At 46.0% G+C, this 17,825-nt stretch overlaps 1 protein-coding gene across 4 annotated transcripts in view; it reads left to right on the forward strand.

The window, feature by feature from the left end:
• The window catches only part of PTPRU (protein tyrosine phosphatase receptor type U), a 309,484-nt gene that overhangs the window by 145,406 nt on the left and 146,253 nt on the right, over positions 1 to 17,825 (forward strand). For all 4 annotated transcript variants that reach the window (XM_069756793.1, XM_069756794.1, XM_069756795.1 and 1 more), the window contains exon 11: positions 3,621 to 3,723. In XM_069756793.1, coding sequence (XP_069612894.1) covers positions 3,621 to 3,723 — 103 coding nt within the window. The remainder of the gene's footprint in view (positions 1 to 3,620; positions 3,724 to 17,825) is intronic.

Raw genomic sequence — 17,825 nt, forward strand, 5'->3', positions numbered from 1 at the left:
ATTTTTATACCACCATTGATTCCATAGTGCTAATATGAGGAGGGGTTACATGCAAAACACAAATAGAAATGACAATGAACAAACTAATAGTGACAGACAGGTACAAAAGAGAGAGGACCCTCCCCTTGCGACCTTACATTCTACAGAATAATGGGAAAGGAGACAATAGGTTCAGAGCTTGCAGCAGATCTGGTCTTGGTGAGGTGGCAGCGGGGTCAATGCAGGCTGTAAGCTGTTCTGAAGACATGGATTTTTCAGTTGTGCTTGAAAGTTCTGAATGTAGGGGATAATCGAATGTGTTGGGCTACGGAATTGTACAGGTTGGGGGATACTCAGGAGAAGAATTGCAGGCGATTGGATGAGGTTGGATTAGGAACATACGATTGTGGAGGAAAGAAGGAGGTCTTGAGAGGACCAGAGATTATGTGGTGGGAGAAAGATTATGGACGGCTTTGTAGGTCAGTGTTACTGGCTTGAAGTGGATACGTTGTGGAATTGGGAGACAATGAAGGGATTTCCAGAGGTGAAATACCGGGGAGTAGCGAGGACAGAAGTTGATTTGTAGGGCAGCAGAGTTACAGACAGACTAGAGAGGTGTGATGATGCAATAGGGGACGATGAGGTCCTAGACCCCACATGGAGTCAAGGCCACAAGGTGGAACTCCACCTTGAATATGCTGGAAAGACTGTGAGAGTAGAAGCACACGATAGTTGGGTTTGAGCTGCAGCAGGCACGAGTGAGTCTCTCTGTGCAACAAAATCATTTCAAGATCAACGAGCAGGCCTCCATGCGGAATGTGTGCTGTGTTGTGCAGTTTTGAGTACTCCACGAACATGGTCAGCGTTAATGACCACATATTCACTGTTAATGTCCCACTTCTATGCCTCCTAATGCCCCGTCACACATAGCAACGCTTAAGCGATCCCGACAACGATACGACCTGTCAGGGATCGTTGCTGCGTCGCTATGTGGTCGCTGGTGAGATGTCACACAGTGAGATCTCCCCAACGACGCAGCAGCGATGCGGCGACCTGTAGCGACCTGTACAACGATGCTATTTCATGACGATTCAATGGGACGTCCTGTCAACGAGGTCGTTGGTAAGGTGTCAAACACAGCGATGTGTGCTACCCAGCGGGACCTCAACGATCAAAAAACGGTCCAGGCCATTCCGACACGACCAGCGATCTCACAGCAAGGGCCTGGTCGCTGCTACGTGTCACACATAGCGAGATCGCTACTGAGGTCGCTGTTGCGTCACAAAACTTGTGACTCAGCAGCGATCTCGCTAGCGATCTCGCTATGTGTGACGGGGGGCTCTAGAAAAACAAAGCTTCAGGCGATGGTAGATAAGATGGAAGGAAGACAAGAAGTAGGAGGAGCTGGGACCATTCACACCATTATCAGGCCATCTGTCTACACATGTCTTAGAAGATTGGTTCCTGTATCAAAAGCCACCAAGTAAACAAATGTCCAGTCAGATGGCAGTCTGGGACAGCTTGTCTTTTCCGCTGGGCAGCCTGGCAATACATGCTGCTGTTCCTGCACAATGACCGCTGAGTTGCCCAGATTGTTACAAGTGCTGATTACTGAGTGTCCAACCTTCTGGATCATCGCTATAAGCACAGCGGGCCATTCTTACTTCCGTCACTAGAGTAAGATCAGAAAAAGCAGGGACACAAGTGCACGCTGGTAGATGCACTACTGACGTCATCATCATCTGACAGCAGGGCTCACTGGAAGCACAAGGCAGAGGAGAATTAAGTTGCCAATGCAGCTGGGGCACTGGCAGCACCTCAGAAGGAAATGATTACCATGGCAGAAATGAGGGAAACCTTACTTAGCAGGTTGCAAAATCCAGCACCACCACCTGATATGCTCCCTATGTTGGTGCAGTGCATACAGAAGCTTTTTGGACAATACTCCCAGAGGCTTTTTGCTAAAGTTGAAACTGTGTTTTTTGGCACAGTACTCCCAGAGGCTTTATGGAAAAGTATAAACAAAGGCTTTTTGACACATTTTTTTTTACATTTGTGCACATACAGGCTTTTTGGTAAAGAAGGAACAGAGAGGCTTTTTTGCATAGTCCACACAGAGGCTTTTTGGCACAATACTCTCAGAGAATTTTTGGCCCACAAATGGGAAAGACACAGGTACACACTAGAATTTTTTTTAGACACTCCACTCACAAAAAGAGGACTGCAGACTAGAATTTTTTTTAAAAGAAAAACACATCTCGTATAGACACGGCGAATAAAATAAAATAGAATAAAAATAAAGTAGAATAAAATAATTTTCTGCTCACAAATGGGAAATTCTAAAAACACTGCTCACAAAAACACGACTATAGAGTAGATTTTTTTAGATACACTATTGCCAAAAACACAGCTATAGAATATAAATATTTTTTAGAAACTACTCGTATTAACACAGCGGTAAAACAACTTTTTTGGCCCACAAATTGGAAAGAGACAGCTACAGAGTAACATGTTTAAAAGAAACACTACTCCTAAAAACACAGCTGCAGAGTAGAAATCTTTTTTCTCAAAACTGCTCGTACCGATATAGCGGAACAGTAAAAGGATTTGTTTGACCTACAAATGGCAAAGAGATATCTGCTGAGATTTATTTATTTACCACACTACTAGAAAAGACACAGCGGTACAGAAAAATAGAACAATTATTTGTTTGTCGTACAAATAGCAGCAAGATGATTAATGCCAATTATTTATTTCCCAGACTACTAAAAAACACAAAGCGGTCCTGAAAAATGATTTCTTTGGCCTATTAATGGCAACAAAATGACTGATGCCAATGATTTATTGCCCAGACTACTAGAAAACACACATCTGTTTCAAGAAAATATTTCATTAGTCTAGAAATGGCAAAGAGATAGCTTATTCCAATTATTTATTTGCAACACTAATAGAAAACACACAGTGGTCCAGAAAAATAATTTATTTGGCTTATAAATGGCAACGAGATGGCTGATGCCAATTAATAATTTCCCAAACTCCTAGAAAACACACCTGTTAAGACAAATTATTTATTTGGCCTAGAAATGGCAGAAATTCCAATTATTTATTTGCAACGCTACTAGAAAACAGTACACCCACAGGTGGGGGGCAGAGTACACATAGTTGCTTAAAGGCACGGTACTCCCAAGGGCGGGGGGGCAGAGTACACACAGCGACTTAACGGCAATGAGACAAATAGATATTGGAGTGTGACCATTGTCATCTTCACTTCATGTGGCTACTCTCATATAGATACCTGACATCCGCATATGTTCTATTGTTAACATGTATCAAATCAATAGTTGTGTGTCCAATAGGGTTATCCATATTTGTTGGATATCTCCACCTATTTGGTCAATGGTTTACTCACCATTCTCAACTTTTTTAAAGTTTATTTGTAATATCTCTCACTTTACTGTACACTATCTGTGCTATGAGTTGTAATTCATCCTCAGACCTATCTTTATATTACTATAAAAATGTACTGTTTTAGAGTCTAAAGGCTTTAACTTAAACTACATTCTTTTTTAGCATAGATCAATTTTTGCTTTATCAAGATGTTTTCTATAAATTTTTAGGAATGTAAATTATATATTCTTTAGCTCCTGCATTTGACTACAGAGACCTACCTGCTCCAATTGCTGAGACGGATCAGACTATAACTGTTCTCCTAAGACCTGCGCAAGGAAGAGGATCCCCTGTGAGGTGACTTATAATGTGCATACATTTATTACAGCTATGGTAATGGGAAAGAAAGATTTGTGCCAGGCATCCCAGCAGGATTTCTTGTTATGGCGAGATGTAATTCAATGCTTAGGTCATTCTGTGATTGACCTATTCCCTTATTACCTATTTTCCCATATACTAGATTTTTTTTGTTTTGATCATCTATATCATTTCCAAGGAGTTAGGTTAACTATTTTCGGACCGCACAAAGACTGTGAAAGTCCAAGCGGTCTGCAATGATCTCTGCAGCGTAATTGTACTGCAAATAGTGTTGAGCGATACCTTCCGATATCCAGAAGTATCGGTATTGGATTGGATCGGCCGATATCCAAAAAATATCGGATATCGCGGAAACCGATACCCGATACCAATGCAAGTCAATGGGACACAAATATCGGAATGTAAATAAGCCCTTTCTGTCCTTCTACATCCTGTTCCGGAGGGGGGAAGAGTGTGGGCGGTGCGTGGGCGGGCACTGTGCGTGTCTGTGGGTGCGGGCGAGGTCTGTGCGGGCCTGCCGGGGCTCTGTGCGAGCTGCTGGGGCTCTGTGCGGGCTGCCGGGGGTCTGTGCGTGTGTGTAGGCATCGTCTGATGGGACTACAAGTCCCATGGGACGATGCCTGCTACAGTGACAGTGATTGACACATTAGCCAATGATGGGACAGTAGTAGTCCCATCATCTGGCTAATATGTTGAAGGAAAAAAAAACAAAAACATACATACTACATACATACTACATGCATACTACATACAATACATTCATACATTACATACAATACACACATACAGACATACAGTACATTAAACATAGAGTATATACTCACCATTACTTGTCATTTTGATCCCCGAAGCCAGTGTCATGTGTAAAAAATATTAAAATAGCAAACAACCAATAAACTCCCTGTCCACAGAAATCCACCAGTGTCCCACGATGATCTCCCGTGGAGAACGGCAGCATCAGCTGATGCGACCGCTCTCCAGGGGCTCCAGGAACACAATGACGGGAGGACGGTATCCTTCCACACTGTATTCCTCCGCCGTTGTAAAAAAAATAGTCCCTAGTCTCACTTTTGGCATTGCTGTGTGAGAAATTTTATCACGCAGCAATTGCCATAAAGTGAGACTTTGAACTTGTTGTGAATTCTGTGGCAGAGCTCCCTCCTGTGGTCACAAGTGGTACTTCGGCTGATTCTCTCTGTGAGCTTCCATTGGTGGAGGAGAGTGGTACTGCGGCTTCTGAGTTTCCTTCCTCAGGTTATGTGGTGAAGTCGTTAGGTGCTGCTCTATTTAACTCCACCTAGTGCTTTGATCCTGGCCTCCAGTCAATGTTCTAGTATTGGACCTGTTTCCTCCTGGATCGTTCCTGTGGCCTGCTGCTCTGCATAGCTAAGTTCCGCTTTTGCTATTTTGTTTGCTGTTTTTTTCTGTCCAGCTTGCTTATTTGTTTTTTCTTGCTTGCTGGAAGCTCTGGGACGCAGAGGGTGTACCTCCATGCCGTTAGTTCGGTACGGAGGATCTTTTTGCCCCCTTTGCGTGGTTGTTTGTAGGGTTTTGTGTTGACCGCAAAGTTACCTTTCCTATCCTCGCTCTGTTCAGAAAGTCGGGCCTCACTTTGCTAAATCTATTTCATCTCTACGTTTGTCTTTTCATCTTAACTCACAGTCATTATATGACAAAGGGCTTTTTTTCCTTTGGGGTATTTCTCTGAGGCAAGGTAGGCTTATTTTCTATCTTCAGGCTAGCTAGTTTCTCAGGCTGTGCCGAGTTGCATAGGGAGCGTTAGGCGCAATCCACGGCTGCCTCTAGTGTGGTTGGAGAGGATTAGGGATTGCGGTCAGCAGAGTTCCCACGTCTCAGAGCTCATTCTATGTTTTTGGGTTATAGTCAGGTCACTGTATGTGCTCTGACTTCTATGTCCATTGTGGTACTGAATTACCTTATCATAACAGTACTGGAGGCCAAAAGTACTAATGATTCTCAATATGAGGAGAAAAAAGAAGTTCTGAGACAATTTTTTTTTCTCTGCACTGTGTTTTGCCTTTTTTTTCCCGTAGACATTTGGGTGGTTCAGGACACAGGTGTAGCGATGGACATTAAAGGTCTGTCTTCATGTGTGGATCAGCTCACGGCAAGAGTACAAAATATTCAAGACTTTGTGGTTCAGAATTCTATGTTAGAACAAAGAATTCCTATTCCTGATTTGTTTTTTGGAGATAGAACTAAATTTCTGAGTTTAAAAAATAATTGTAAACTATTTCTGGCTTTGAAACCTCGCTCCTCTGGTGACCCAGTTCAACAAGTTAGGATCATTATTTCTTTTTTACGTGGCGACCCTCAGGACTGGGCATTTTCTCTTGCGTCAGGAGATCCTGCATTAAGTAATATCGATGCGTTTTTCCTGGCGCTCGGATTGCTGTACGATGAACCTAATTCAGTGGATCAGGCAGAGAAAAATTTGCTGGCTCTGTGTCAGGGTCAGGATGAGATAGAGGTATATTGTCAGAAATTTAGAAAGTGGTCCGTACTCACTCAATGGAATGAAGGTGCGCTCGCAGCTATTTTCAGAAAGGGTCTCTCTGAAGCCCTTAAGGATGTCATGGTGGGATTTCCTATGCCTGCTGGTCTGAATGAGTCTATGTCTTTGGCCATTCAGATCGGTCGACGCTTGCGTGAGCGTAAATCTGTGCACCATTTGGCGGTATTATCTGAGCATAAACCTGAGCCTATGCAGTGCGATAGGACTTTGACCAGAGTTGAACGGCAAGAACACAGGCGTCTGAATGGGCTGTGTTTCTACTGTGGTGATTCCACTCATGCTATCTCTGATTGTCCTAAGCGCACTAAGCGGTTCGCTAGGTCTGCCACCATTGGTACGGTACAGTCAAAATTTCTTTTGTCCGTTACCTTGATCTGCTCTTTGTCATCTTATTCTGTCATGGCATTTGTGGATTCAGGCGCTGCCTTGAATTTGATGGACTTGGAGTATGCTAGGCGTTGTGGGTTTATCTTGGAGCCCTTGCAGTGTCCTATTCCATTAAGAGGAATTGATGCTACGCCTTTGGCCAAGAATAAGCCTCAGTACTGGACCCAGCTGACCATGTGCATGGCTCCTGCACATCAGGAGGTTATTCGCTTTCTGGTGTTGCATAATCTGCATGATGTGGTCGTGTTGGGGTTGCCATGGCTACAAGTCCATAATCCAGTATTAGATTGGAAATCCATGTCTGTGTCCAGCTGGGGTTGTCAGGGGGTACATGGTGATGTCCCATTTCTGTCTATTTCGTCATCCACCCCTTCTGAGGTTCCAGAGTTCTTGTCTGATTACCGGGATGTATTTGATGAGCCCAAGTCCGATACCCTACCTCCGCATAGGGATTGTGATTGTGCTATCGATTTGATTCCTGGTAGTAAATTCCCAAAGGGTCGACTGTTTAATTTATCTGTGCCTGAGCACGCCGCTATCCGGAGTTACGTGAAGGAGTCCTTGGAGAAGGGGCATATTCACCCGTCATCGTCGCCATTAGGAGCAGGGTTCTTTTTTGTGGCCAAGAAGGATGGTTCGCTGAGACCTTGTATAGATTACCGCCTTCTAAATAAGATCACGGTTAAATTTCAGTACCCCTTGCCGTTGTTATCTGATTTGTTTGCTCGGATTAATGGGGCTATTTGGTTCACCAAGATAGATCTTCGTGGTGCGTATAATCTTGTGCGTATTAAGCGAGGCGATGAATGGAAAACTGCATTTAATACGCCCGAGGGCCATTTTGAGTATCTAGTAATGCCATTCGGACTTGCCAATGCTCCATCAGTGTTTCAGTCCTTTATGCATGACATCTTCCGAGAGTACCTGGATAAATTCCTGATTGTGTACTTGGATGACATTTTGATCTTCTCGGATGATTGGGAGTCTCATGTGAAGCAGGTCAGAACGGTGTTTCAGGTCCTGCGTGCTAATTCTTTGTTTGTGAAGGGATCAAAGTGTCTCTTTGGTGTTCAGAAGGTTTCATTTTTGGGGTTCATCTTTTCCCCTTCTACTATCGAGATGGACCCTGTTAAGGTCCAAGCCATCCATGATTGGACTCAGCCGACATCTCTGAAAAGTCTGCAAAAGTTCCTGGGCTTTGCTAATTTTTATCGTCGCTTCATCTACAATTTTTCTAGTATTGCTAAACCATTGACCGATTTGACCAAGAAGGGTGCTGATGTGGTCGATTGGTCTTCTGCTGCTGTGGAAGCTTTTCAAGAGTTGAAGCGTCGTTTTTCTTCTGCCCCTGTGTTGTGTCAACCAGATGTTTCGCTTCCATTCCAGGTCGAGGTTGATGCTTCTGAGATTGGAGCAGGGGCTGTTTTGTCGCAGAGAAGTTCTGATTGCTCGGTGATGAAACCATGCGCCTTCTTTTCCAGGAAGTTTTCGCCTGCTGAGCGAAATTATGATGTTGGCAATCGAGAGTTGCTGGCCATGAAGTGGGCATTCGAGGAGTGGCGTCATTGGATTGAAGGAGCTAAGCATCGCGTGGTGGTCTTGACTGATCATAAGAACTTGACTTATCTCGAGTCTGCCAAGCGGTTGAATCCTAGACAGGCTCGTTGGTCGCTGTTTTTTGCCCGTTTTGACTTTGTGATTTCGTACCTTCCGGGCTCTAAAAATGTGAAGGCGGATGCTCTGTCTAGGAGTTTTGTGCCCGACTCTCCGGGTTTATCTGAGCCGGCGGGTATTCTCAAAGAGGGAGTAATTGTGTCTGCCATCTCCCCTGATTTGCGGCGGGTGCTGCAAAAATTTCAGGCTAATAAACCTGATCGTTGCCCAGCGGAGAAACTGTTTGTCCCTGATAGGTGGACGAATAAAGTTATCTCTGAGGTTCATTGTTCGGTGTTGGCTGGTCATCCTGGAATCTTTGGTACCAGAGAGTTAGTGGCTAGATCCTTTTGGTGGCCATCTCTGTCGCGGGATGTGCGTTCTTTTGTGCAGTCCTGTGGGATTTGTGCTCGGGCTAAGCCCTGCTGTTCTCGTGCCAGTGGGTTGCTTTTGCCCTTGCCGTTCCCGAAGAGGCCTTGGACACATATCTCTATGGATTTTATTTCAGATCTTCCCGTCACTCAAAAAATGTCAGTCATTTGGGTGGTTTGTGATCGCTTCTCTAAGATGGTCCATTTGGTACCCTTGTCTAAATTACCTTCCTCCTCTGATTTGGTGCCATTGTTCTTCCAGCATGTGGTTCGTTTACATGGCATTCCAGAGAATATCGTTTCTGACAGAGGTTCCCAGTTTGTTTCAAGGTTTTGGCGAGCCTTTTGTGCTAGGATGGGCATTGATTTGTCTTTTTCCTCGGCTTTCCATCCTCAGACTAATGGCCAGACCGAACGAACCAATCAGACCTTGGAAACATATCTGAGATGCTTTGTTTCTGCTGATCAGGATGACTGGGTGTCCTTTTTGCCTTTGGCTGAGTTCGCCCTTAATAATCGGGCCAGCTCGGCTACCTTGGTTTCGCCGTTTTTCTGCAACTCTGGGTTCCATCCTCGTTTCTCTTCAGGGCAGGTTGAGTCTTTGGACTGTCCTGGTGTGGATACTGTGGTGGACAGGTTGCAGCAGATTTGGACTCATGTAGTGGACAATTTGACCTTGTCCCAGGAGAAGGCTCAACGTTTCGCTAATCGCAGATGCTGTGTGGGTCCCCGACTTCGTGTTGGGGACTTGGTTTGGTTATCTTCTCGTCATATTCCTATGAAGGTTTCCTCTCCTAAGTTTAAACCTCGTTTCATTGGTCCATATAGGATTTCTGAGGTTCTTAATCCTGTGTCTTTTCGTCTGACCCTTCCAGATTCTTTTTCCATTCATAACGTATTCCATAGGTCATTGTTGCGGAGATACGTGGCACCTATGGTTCCATCTGTTGATCCTCCTGCCCCTGTTTTGGTGGAGGGGGAGTTGAAGTATATTGTGGAGAAGATTTTGGATTCTCGTGTTTCAAGACGGAAACTCCAGTATCTGGTTAAGTGGAAGGGTTATGCTCAGGAAGATAATTCCTGGGTCTTTGCCTCTGATGTCCATGCTCCCGATCTTGTTCGTGCCTTTCATATGGCTCATCCTGGTCGTCCTGGGGGCTCTGGTGAGGGTTCGGTGACCCCTCCTCAAGGGGGGGTACTGTTGTGAATTCTGTGGCAGAGCTCCCTCCTGTGGTCACAAGTGGTACTTCGGCTGATTCTCTCTGTGAGCTGCCGTTGGTGGAGGAGAGTGGTACTGCGGCTTCTGAGTTTCCTTCCTCAGGTTATGTGGTGAAGTCGTTAGGTGCTGCTCTATTTAACTCCACCTAGTGCTTTGATCCTGGCCTAAAGTCAATGTTCTAGTATTGGACCTGTTTCCTCCTGGATCGTTCCTGTGGCCTGCTGCTCTGCATAGCTAAGTTCCGCTTTTGCTATTTTGTTTGCTGTTTTTTTCTGTCCAGCTTGCTTATTTGTTTTTTCTTGCTTGCTGGAAGCTCTGGGACGCAGAGGGTGTACCTCCGTGCCGTTAGTTCGGTACGGAGGGTCTTTTTGCCCCTTTTGTGTGGTTGTTTGTAGGGTTTTGTGTTGACCGCAAAGTTACCTTTCCTATCCTCGCTCTGTTCAGAAAGTCGGGCCTCACTTTTCTAAATCTATTTCATCTCTACGTTTGTCTTTTCATCTTAACTCACAGTCATTATAAGTGGGGGCTGCCTTTTCCTTTGGGGTATTTCTCTGAGGCAAGGTAGGCTTATTTTCTATCTTCAGGCTATCTAGTTTCTCAGGCTGTGCCGAGTTGCATAGGGAGCGTTAGGCGCAATCCACGGCTGCCTCTAGTGTGGTTGGAGAGGATTAGGGATTGCGGTCAGCAGAGTTCCCACGTCTCAGAGCTCGTTCTATGTTTTTGGGTTATTGTCAGGTCACTGTATGTGCTCTGACTTCTATGTCCATTGTGGTACTAAATTACCTTATCATAACAGAACTCTAGTAACCTCTCAGTGATGCACTGCAGGAGCCATTGTCTACTGTCAGTGAGTCACTGAAGGTCCTATAGAGCAGTGACATCACCCGATGTCGCTGTTCTATAGGGGAGATCGTCGTGGGACACTCGTTATTAATTGGACTACGGTGGACAGGTAGTATACGGTTTATTATTTTACGTTTTTTGCAGGCGCTGAAGTATGGTAAGTATGGTTATATGAAGAATATTAAAATACTTTTTTCCTAATGTGTGTGTGTTTTATTAACCCTTTATTACTATTGGATTAATAATGGATAGGCGTCTTATTGATGCTTCTCCGTTATTAACCCGGCTTAATGTCACCTTACAATAGCAAGGTGACATTAACCCCTTATTACCCCATATCCCACCGCTACACGGGAGTGGAAAAAGAGGGGCTTAATGCCGGAATTGGCGCATCTTACAGATGCGCCATTTCTGGGGCGGCTGTGGACTGGTATTTGTATCCATGGCCCCTCTCTAGGCTATGAATATCAGCCCGCAGCTGTCTGCATAGCCTTTCTGGCTATAAAATATAGGGGGACCCCACATCATTTTTTGGGGGGTCCCCCTATTTTAATAGCCAGTAATGGCTACACAGACAGCTGTGGGCTGATATTCATAGCAGGCTACAAATATTGGCCCCCGGCAGTCGGCTTTCCCCCTCTGGCGCAGAAAATTGCGCGGGAGCCCATGCCGTTTTTTTCAGTTTTTTTTTTTTTTGTAAATTAATCACTCTAGGCCTCTTTCACACTTGTGTCGGTATGGGTCCGTCGCTATGCGTCTGGCCGACGTACTGACGCACGTTGTGAAATTTGTGCACGACGTGGGCAGCGGCTGCAGTTTTTCAACGCGTCAGCTGCCCATTCTGAAGAGTCCGGGGAGGATGGGGCAGAGTTTCAGCCGCGCATGTGAGGTAGAAAATGGCGGACGCGATGGACATAAAAAGTTCACTTGAACGTTTTTTCGTGCCGACGGTCCGCCAAAACACGACGGATCCGTTGCACGACGGACGCGACGTGTGGACATTTGTCGTGATCCGTCGCTAATACAAGTCTATGGGTAAAAAACGCATCCTGCGGGCACATTTGCAGGATCTGTTTTTTTTCCAATACGACAGATTGCTAAAAACGCAAGTGTGAAAGTAGCCTTAGAAACATCGGCCTTTCTATTATATATCTATGGATATATCTATCTATAGATATATTTATAGATATATATATATCTACAGCTACAAAGATGTATCTATCCATATATCTGGCTGCTTTCACACATCAGGTTTTTTGCCGTCAGGCACAATCCGTCGAGTTTTGAAAAAAAGGGGGAAAGCCGACGGCCAGGGGCCAATATTTGTAGCCTGCTATGAATATCAGCCCGCAGCTGTCTGCGTAGCCTTTACTGGCTATTAAAATAGGGGGACCCCCCAAAAAAATGACGTGGGTTCCCCCTATATTTTATAGCCAGAAAGTTTACGCAGACAGCTGCGGGCTGATATTCATAGCCTAGAGAGGGGCCATGGCTACAAATACCAGTCCACAGTCGCCCCAGAAATGGCGCATCTGTAAGATGCGCCAATTCCAGCACTTAACCCCTCTCTTCCCACTCCCGTGTAGCGGTGGGATATGGAGTAATAAGGGGTTAATGTCACCTTGCTATTGTAAGGTGACATTAAGCCGGGTTAATAACGGAGAGGCGTCAATAAGACACCTATCCATTATTAATCCAATAGTAATAAAGGGTTAATAAAACACGCACACATTAGGAAAAAAGAATTTCAATATTCTTCAATTAACTATACTTACCATACTTCAGCGCCTGCAAAAAACGTAAAATAATAAACCGTATACTACCTGTCCGCCGTAGTCCAATTAATAACGATTGTCCCGCGAAGATCTCCCCTATAGAACAGTGACATCGGGTGATGTCACTGCTCTATAGGACCCTCAGTGACATACTGACAGGTGACAATGGCTCCTGCAGTGCATCACTTAGGTTACTATAGTTCAAAGTGTCACTTTATGGCAATTGCTGTGTGGGAAAATTTCTCACACAGCAATGCCAAAAGTGAGACTAGGGACTATTTTTTTACAGCGGCGGAGGAATACAGTGCGGAATGATACCTTCCTCCCGTCATTGTGTTCCTGGATCCCCTGGAGAGCGGTCGCATCAGCTGATGCTGCCGTTCTCCATGGGAGATCGTCGTGGGACACTCGTGGATTTCTGCGGATCAGGGAGTATATTGGTTGTTTGTTATTTTAATATTTTTTACAGATGACACTGGCTTCGGGGATCAAAATGACAAGTAATGGTGAGTATGTACTCTATGTTTAATGTACTGTATGTCTGTATGTATTGTATGTAATGTATGTAGTATATAGTATGTATGTAGTATGTATGTAGTATGTATGTAGTATGTATGTAGTAAGTAGTATGTATGTAGTATGTACGAAGTATGCATGTATGTAGTATGTATGTAGTATGTAGCATGTATGTAGTATGTATGTAGTATATATGTAGTATGTATGTATGTAGTATGTATGTATGTAGTATGTATGTAGTATATATGTATGTAGTATGTACAGTTGTGGCCAAAAGTATTGACACCCCTGCAATTCTGTCAGATAATACTCAGTTTCTTCCTGAAAATTATTGCAATCACAAATTCTTTGGTATTATTATCTTCATTTAATTTGTCTTAAATGAAAAAACACAAAAGAGAATGAAGCAAAAAGCAAAACATTGATCATTTCACACAAAACTCCAAAAATGGGACAGAGAAAAGTATTGGCACCCTCAGCCTAATACTTGGTTGCACAACCTTTAGCCAAAATAACTTCGACCAACCGCTTCCAGTAACCATCAATGAGTTTTACAATGCTCTGCTGGAATTTTAGACCATTCTTCTTTGGCAAACTGCTCCAGGTCCCTGATATTTGAAGGGTGCCTGCTCCAAACTGCCATTTTTAGATCTCTCCACAGGTGTTCTATGGGATTCAGGTCTGGACTCATTGCTGGCCACCTTAGAAGTCTCCAGTGCTTTCTCTCAAACCATTTTCGTTCTGACCCCCGGCAGCCCGCACAGAGCCCCAACAGCCCGCACAGAGCCCCAACAGCCCGCACAGAGCCCCGGCAGGCCCGTACAGACCCCCGGCAGCCTGCACAGACCCCAGGCAGCCTGCACAGAGCTGCGGCAGGCCCCACAGACCCCCAGCAGCCCGCAGAGACCCCCGGCAGCCCGCACAGAGCCCCGGCAGGCATGCACAGAACCCCGGCAGCCCGCACAGAGCCCCGGTAGGCCCACACAGACCCCCAGTAGCCCGCACAGACCCCCGGCAGCCCGCACAGAGCCTCGGCAGGCCCGCACAGACCCCCAGCAGCCCGTACAGACCCCCGGCAGCCCGCACGGAGCCTCGGCAGGCCCGCACAGACCCCCGGCAGCCCACACAGAGCCCCGGCAGGCATGCACAGACCCCCGGCAGGCCGCAGACCCCCGGCAGCCCGCACAGAGCCCCAGCAGCCCACAGAGAGCCCCGGCAGGCACGCACAGATCCCCGGCAGGCCGCACAGACCCCCGGCAGGCCCGCACAGACCCCCCCACGGTCACGCACAGACCCCGCCCGCACATGCGCAGTCTCCGACCACGCACCGTCCACACTCCATTATAGTGCATCATTGCACTATAGGAACTTCCGGTATCTGATATCGCAAAAGTATAGGAACTCGGTATAGGAATTCCGATACAGCGAATATCGGCCGATACCCGATATTTGCATTATCGGAATGCTCAACACTAACTGCAAAGTAAGCAGCTGCTCAATTCATGTGGCTGCAGGAGTAAAAAGTCATCTGTCAGACACAGCCAGACTCTCCATAAAGAAGGCAGAGATGGTATATTAACTTCCCTTCTTTATCGCTGTGTACACATCACTGATCAATCGCTGTTTGTTTAGAGTGACAGAGCTTCCTCCTTCTGACCCAGCAGTGAGGGTACCGTTACACTTAATGATTTACCAACGATCACGACCAGCGATACGACCTGGCCGTGATTGTTGGTAAGTCGTTGTGTGGTCGCTGGAGAGCTGTCACACAGACAGCTCTCCAGCGACCAACGATGCCGAAGTCCCCGGGTAACCAGGGTAAACATCGGGTTACTAAGAGCAGGGCCGCGCTTAGTAACCCAATGTTTACCCTGGTTACCATTGTAAAAGTAAAAAAAAAAAACAGTACATACTCACATTCCGGTGTCTGTCACGTCCCCCGGCGTCAGCTTCCCGCACTGACTGTGTCAGCGCCAGCCGGCAGTAAAGCAGACCACAGCGGTGACGTCACCGCTGTGCTTTACGGCCGGCGCTCACAGTCAGTGTGGGAAGCTGACGCCGGGGGACGTGACAGACACCGGAATGTGAGTACGTACTGTTTTTTTTTTTTTTACTTTTACAATGGTAACCAGGGTAAATATCGGGTACTAAGCGCAGGGCCGCGCTTATTAACCCGATATTTACCCTGGTTACCAGTGAACACATCGCTGGATCGGCGTCACACATGCCGATTCAGCGATGACAGCAGGTGATCAGCGACCAACGATGCCGAAGTCCCCGGGTAACCAGGGTAAACATCGGGTTACTAAGAGCAGGGCCGCGCTTAGTAACCCAATGTTTACCCTGGTTACCATTGTAAAAGTAAAAAAAAAAAACAGTACATACTCACATTCCGGTGTCTGTCACGTCCCCCGGCGTCAGCTTCCCGCACTGACTGTGTCAGCGCCAGCCGGCAGTAAAGCAGACCACAGCGGTGACGTCACCGCTGTGCTTTACGGCCGGCGCTCACAGTCAGTGTGGGAAGCTGACGCCGGGGGACGTGACAGACACCGGAATGTGAGTACGTACTGTTTTTTTTTTTTTTACTTTTACAATGGTAACCAGGGTAAATATCGGGTACTAAGCGCAGGGCCGCGCTTATTAACCCGATATTTACCCTGGTTACCAGTGAACACATCGCTGGATCGGCGTCACACATGCCGATTCAGCGATGACAGCAGGTGATCAGCGACCAAAAAAAAGATCCTGATCATTCCCAGCGACCAACGATGTCCCAGCAGGGGCCTGATCGTTGGTCGCTGTCACACATAACGATTTCGTTAACGATATCATTGCTACGTCACAAAAAGAAATCGTTATGTGTGACGGTACCTTAATGTGACCACCAGATGCTGCAAAGGAGCAGCAGCTGCTTGGTCCTAGTGCACCCAGATCAGCTTTGCTGTTGAAACAGTAGCCTGAATTTTCTCTGTAAAGGTATGTGCACATGTTGCGGATTCTCTGGGGATCCGCAGCGTTTTTTGCAATGCAGAAATGCTGCAGATCCACAATTGATTTACAGTACAATGTAAATCAATGAGGAAAAAAAATGCTGCGCACACTTCGCGGAAAATCCACTGCGGAAACGCTGCGGTTTAAAAGAAGTAGCATGTCACTTCTTTTTGTGAATCTGCAGCGTTTTTGTACCCATTCCATTATAGAAAACCGCAGGGGTTAAAACGCAGCAAATCCGCAAGAAAACACTGCGGAACCGCACAAAAAACACGACAAATCCGCAGGTGCGTTTTCTGCCAGGAGAGGCAGAATCCGCACCAGCCATTCCTAAGCCTAATCCGCAACGTGTGCACATAGCCTAACTCTGATTTATCTACCAGTCCCAATTATTGGGTGAAATCAGCAATGCAAATAATATAAAGAAATAATGTTGAAATGTACCACAAAAGTCTTTTTCATGAACTTATGGGGGATGTGTGAAATAAATAAAAAACAAATAAATAAAAAAAAAAGAAATCCACTGCCAACCAAAATCGCTGTTTCTAGCCCCACCTCAATCAAAATAAAATATATGTCCAATATACACAAATAATTTTTATCGAAAGTAGAACACAAATTAAAATGTTTTAGTGGTTCCCGGTGGTCTTTTAAATGTGAAAAATAAATGTATCTTCTTTTGTTTAATTTTCCATCTGATAGCAGCAAAGATAAAAAAGAGGCAAACACCATTTGAATATGCAAACAAGAACATTTTTTTTTACAGCTCTTAAAACTTACTGTACGAAAAAAATTGAAAATCTGCCTGGTTGGGAATAAAGCAAAATGTCCTGTTTCTAAATAAGTTAAAAAAAAGTATATTGATGACATAGATACAGTGCCTTGCGAAAGTATTCGGCCCCCTGGAACTTTTCAACCTTTTCCCACATATCGTGCTTCAAATATAAGGATACCAAATGTAAATTTTTGGTGAAGAATCAACAACAAGTGGAAGACAATTGTGAAGCTGAACAAAATTTATTGGTTATTTAAAATTTTTGTGGAAATTCAAAAACTGAAAAGTGGGGCATGCAATATTATTCGGCCCCTTTAACCCCTTCCCGACCTGTGACACAGCGTATGCGTCATGAAAGTCAGTGCCAATCCGACCTGTGACGCATATGCTGTGTCACAGAAAGATCGCGTCCCTGCAGATCGGGTGAAAGGGTTAACTCCCATTTCACCCGATCTGCAGGGACAGGGGGAGTGGTAGTTTAGCCCAGGGGGGGTGGCTTCACCCCCTCGTGGCTACGATCGCTCTGATTGGCTGTTGAAAGTGAAACTGCCAATCAGAGCGATTTGTAATATTTCACCTAAAAAAATGGTGAAATATTACAATCCAGCCATGGCCGATGCTGCAATATCATCGGCCATGGCTGGAAATACTAATGTGCCCCCACCCCACCCCACCGATCGCCCCCCCCAGCCCCCCGATCTGTGGCCCGCTCCCCTCCGTCCTGTGCTCCGCTCCCCCGTCCTCCTGTCCGCTCCCCCCGTGCTCCAATCACACCCCCCCGTGCTCCAATCAAACCCCCCCGCACTCCGATCCCCCCCCCGTGCTCCGATCCACCCCCCCTGCACACCGATCCACCCCCCCTGCACACCGATCCACCCGCCCGCACACCGATCACTCTCCCCCATGCTCCGATCCCTCCCCCCCCGTGCTCCGACGCCCCCCGTGCCCTGATCTCCCCCCCCTGTGCTCTGATCTCCCCCCCTTATACTTACCGATCCTGGCGGGGTCCGTCCGT

The sequence above is a fragment of the Ranitomeya imitator genome, chromosome 3 (genome assembly GCF_032444005.1).
Source record: "Ranitomeya imitator isolate aRanImi1 chromosome 3, aRanImi1.pri, whole genome shotgun sequence".
In the NCBI taxonomy this organism is placed as follows: domain Eukaryota; kingdom Metazoa; phylum Chordata; class Amphibia; order Anura; family Dendrobatidae; genus Ranitomeya; species Ranitomeya imitator.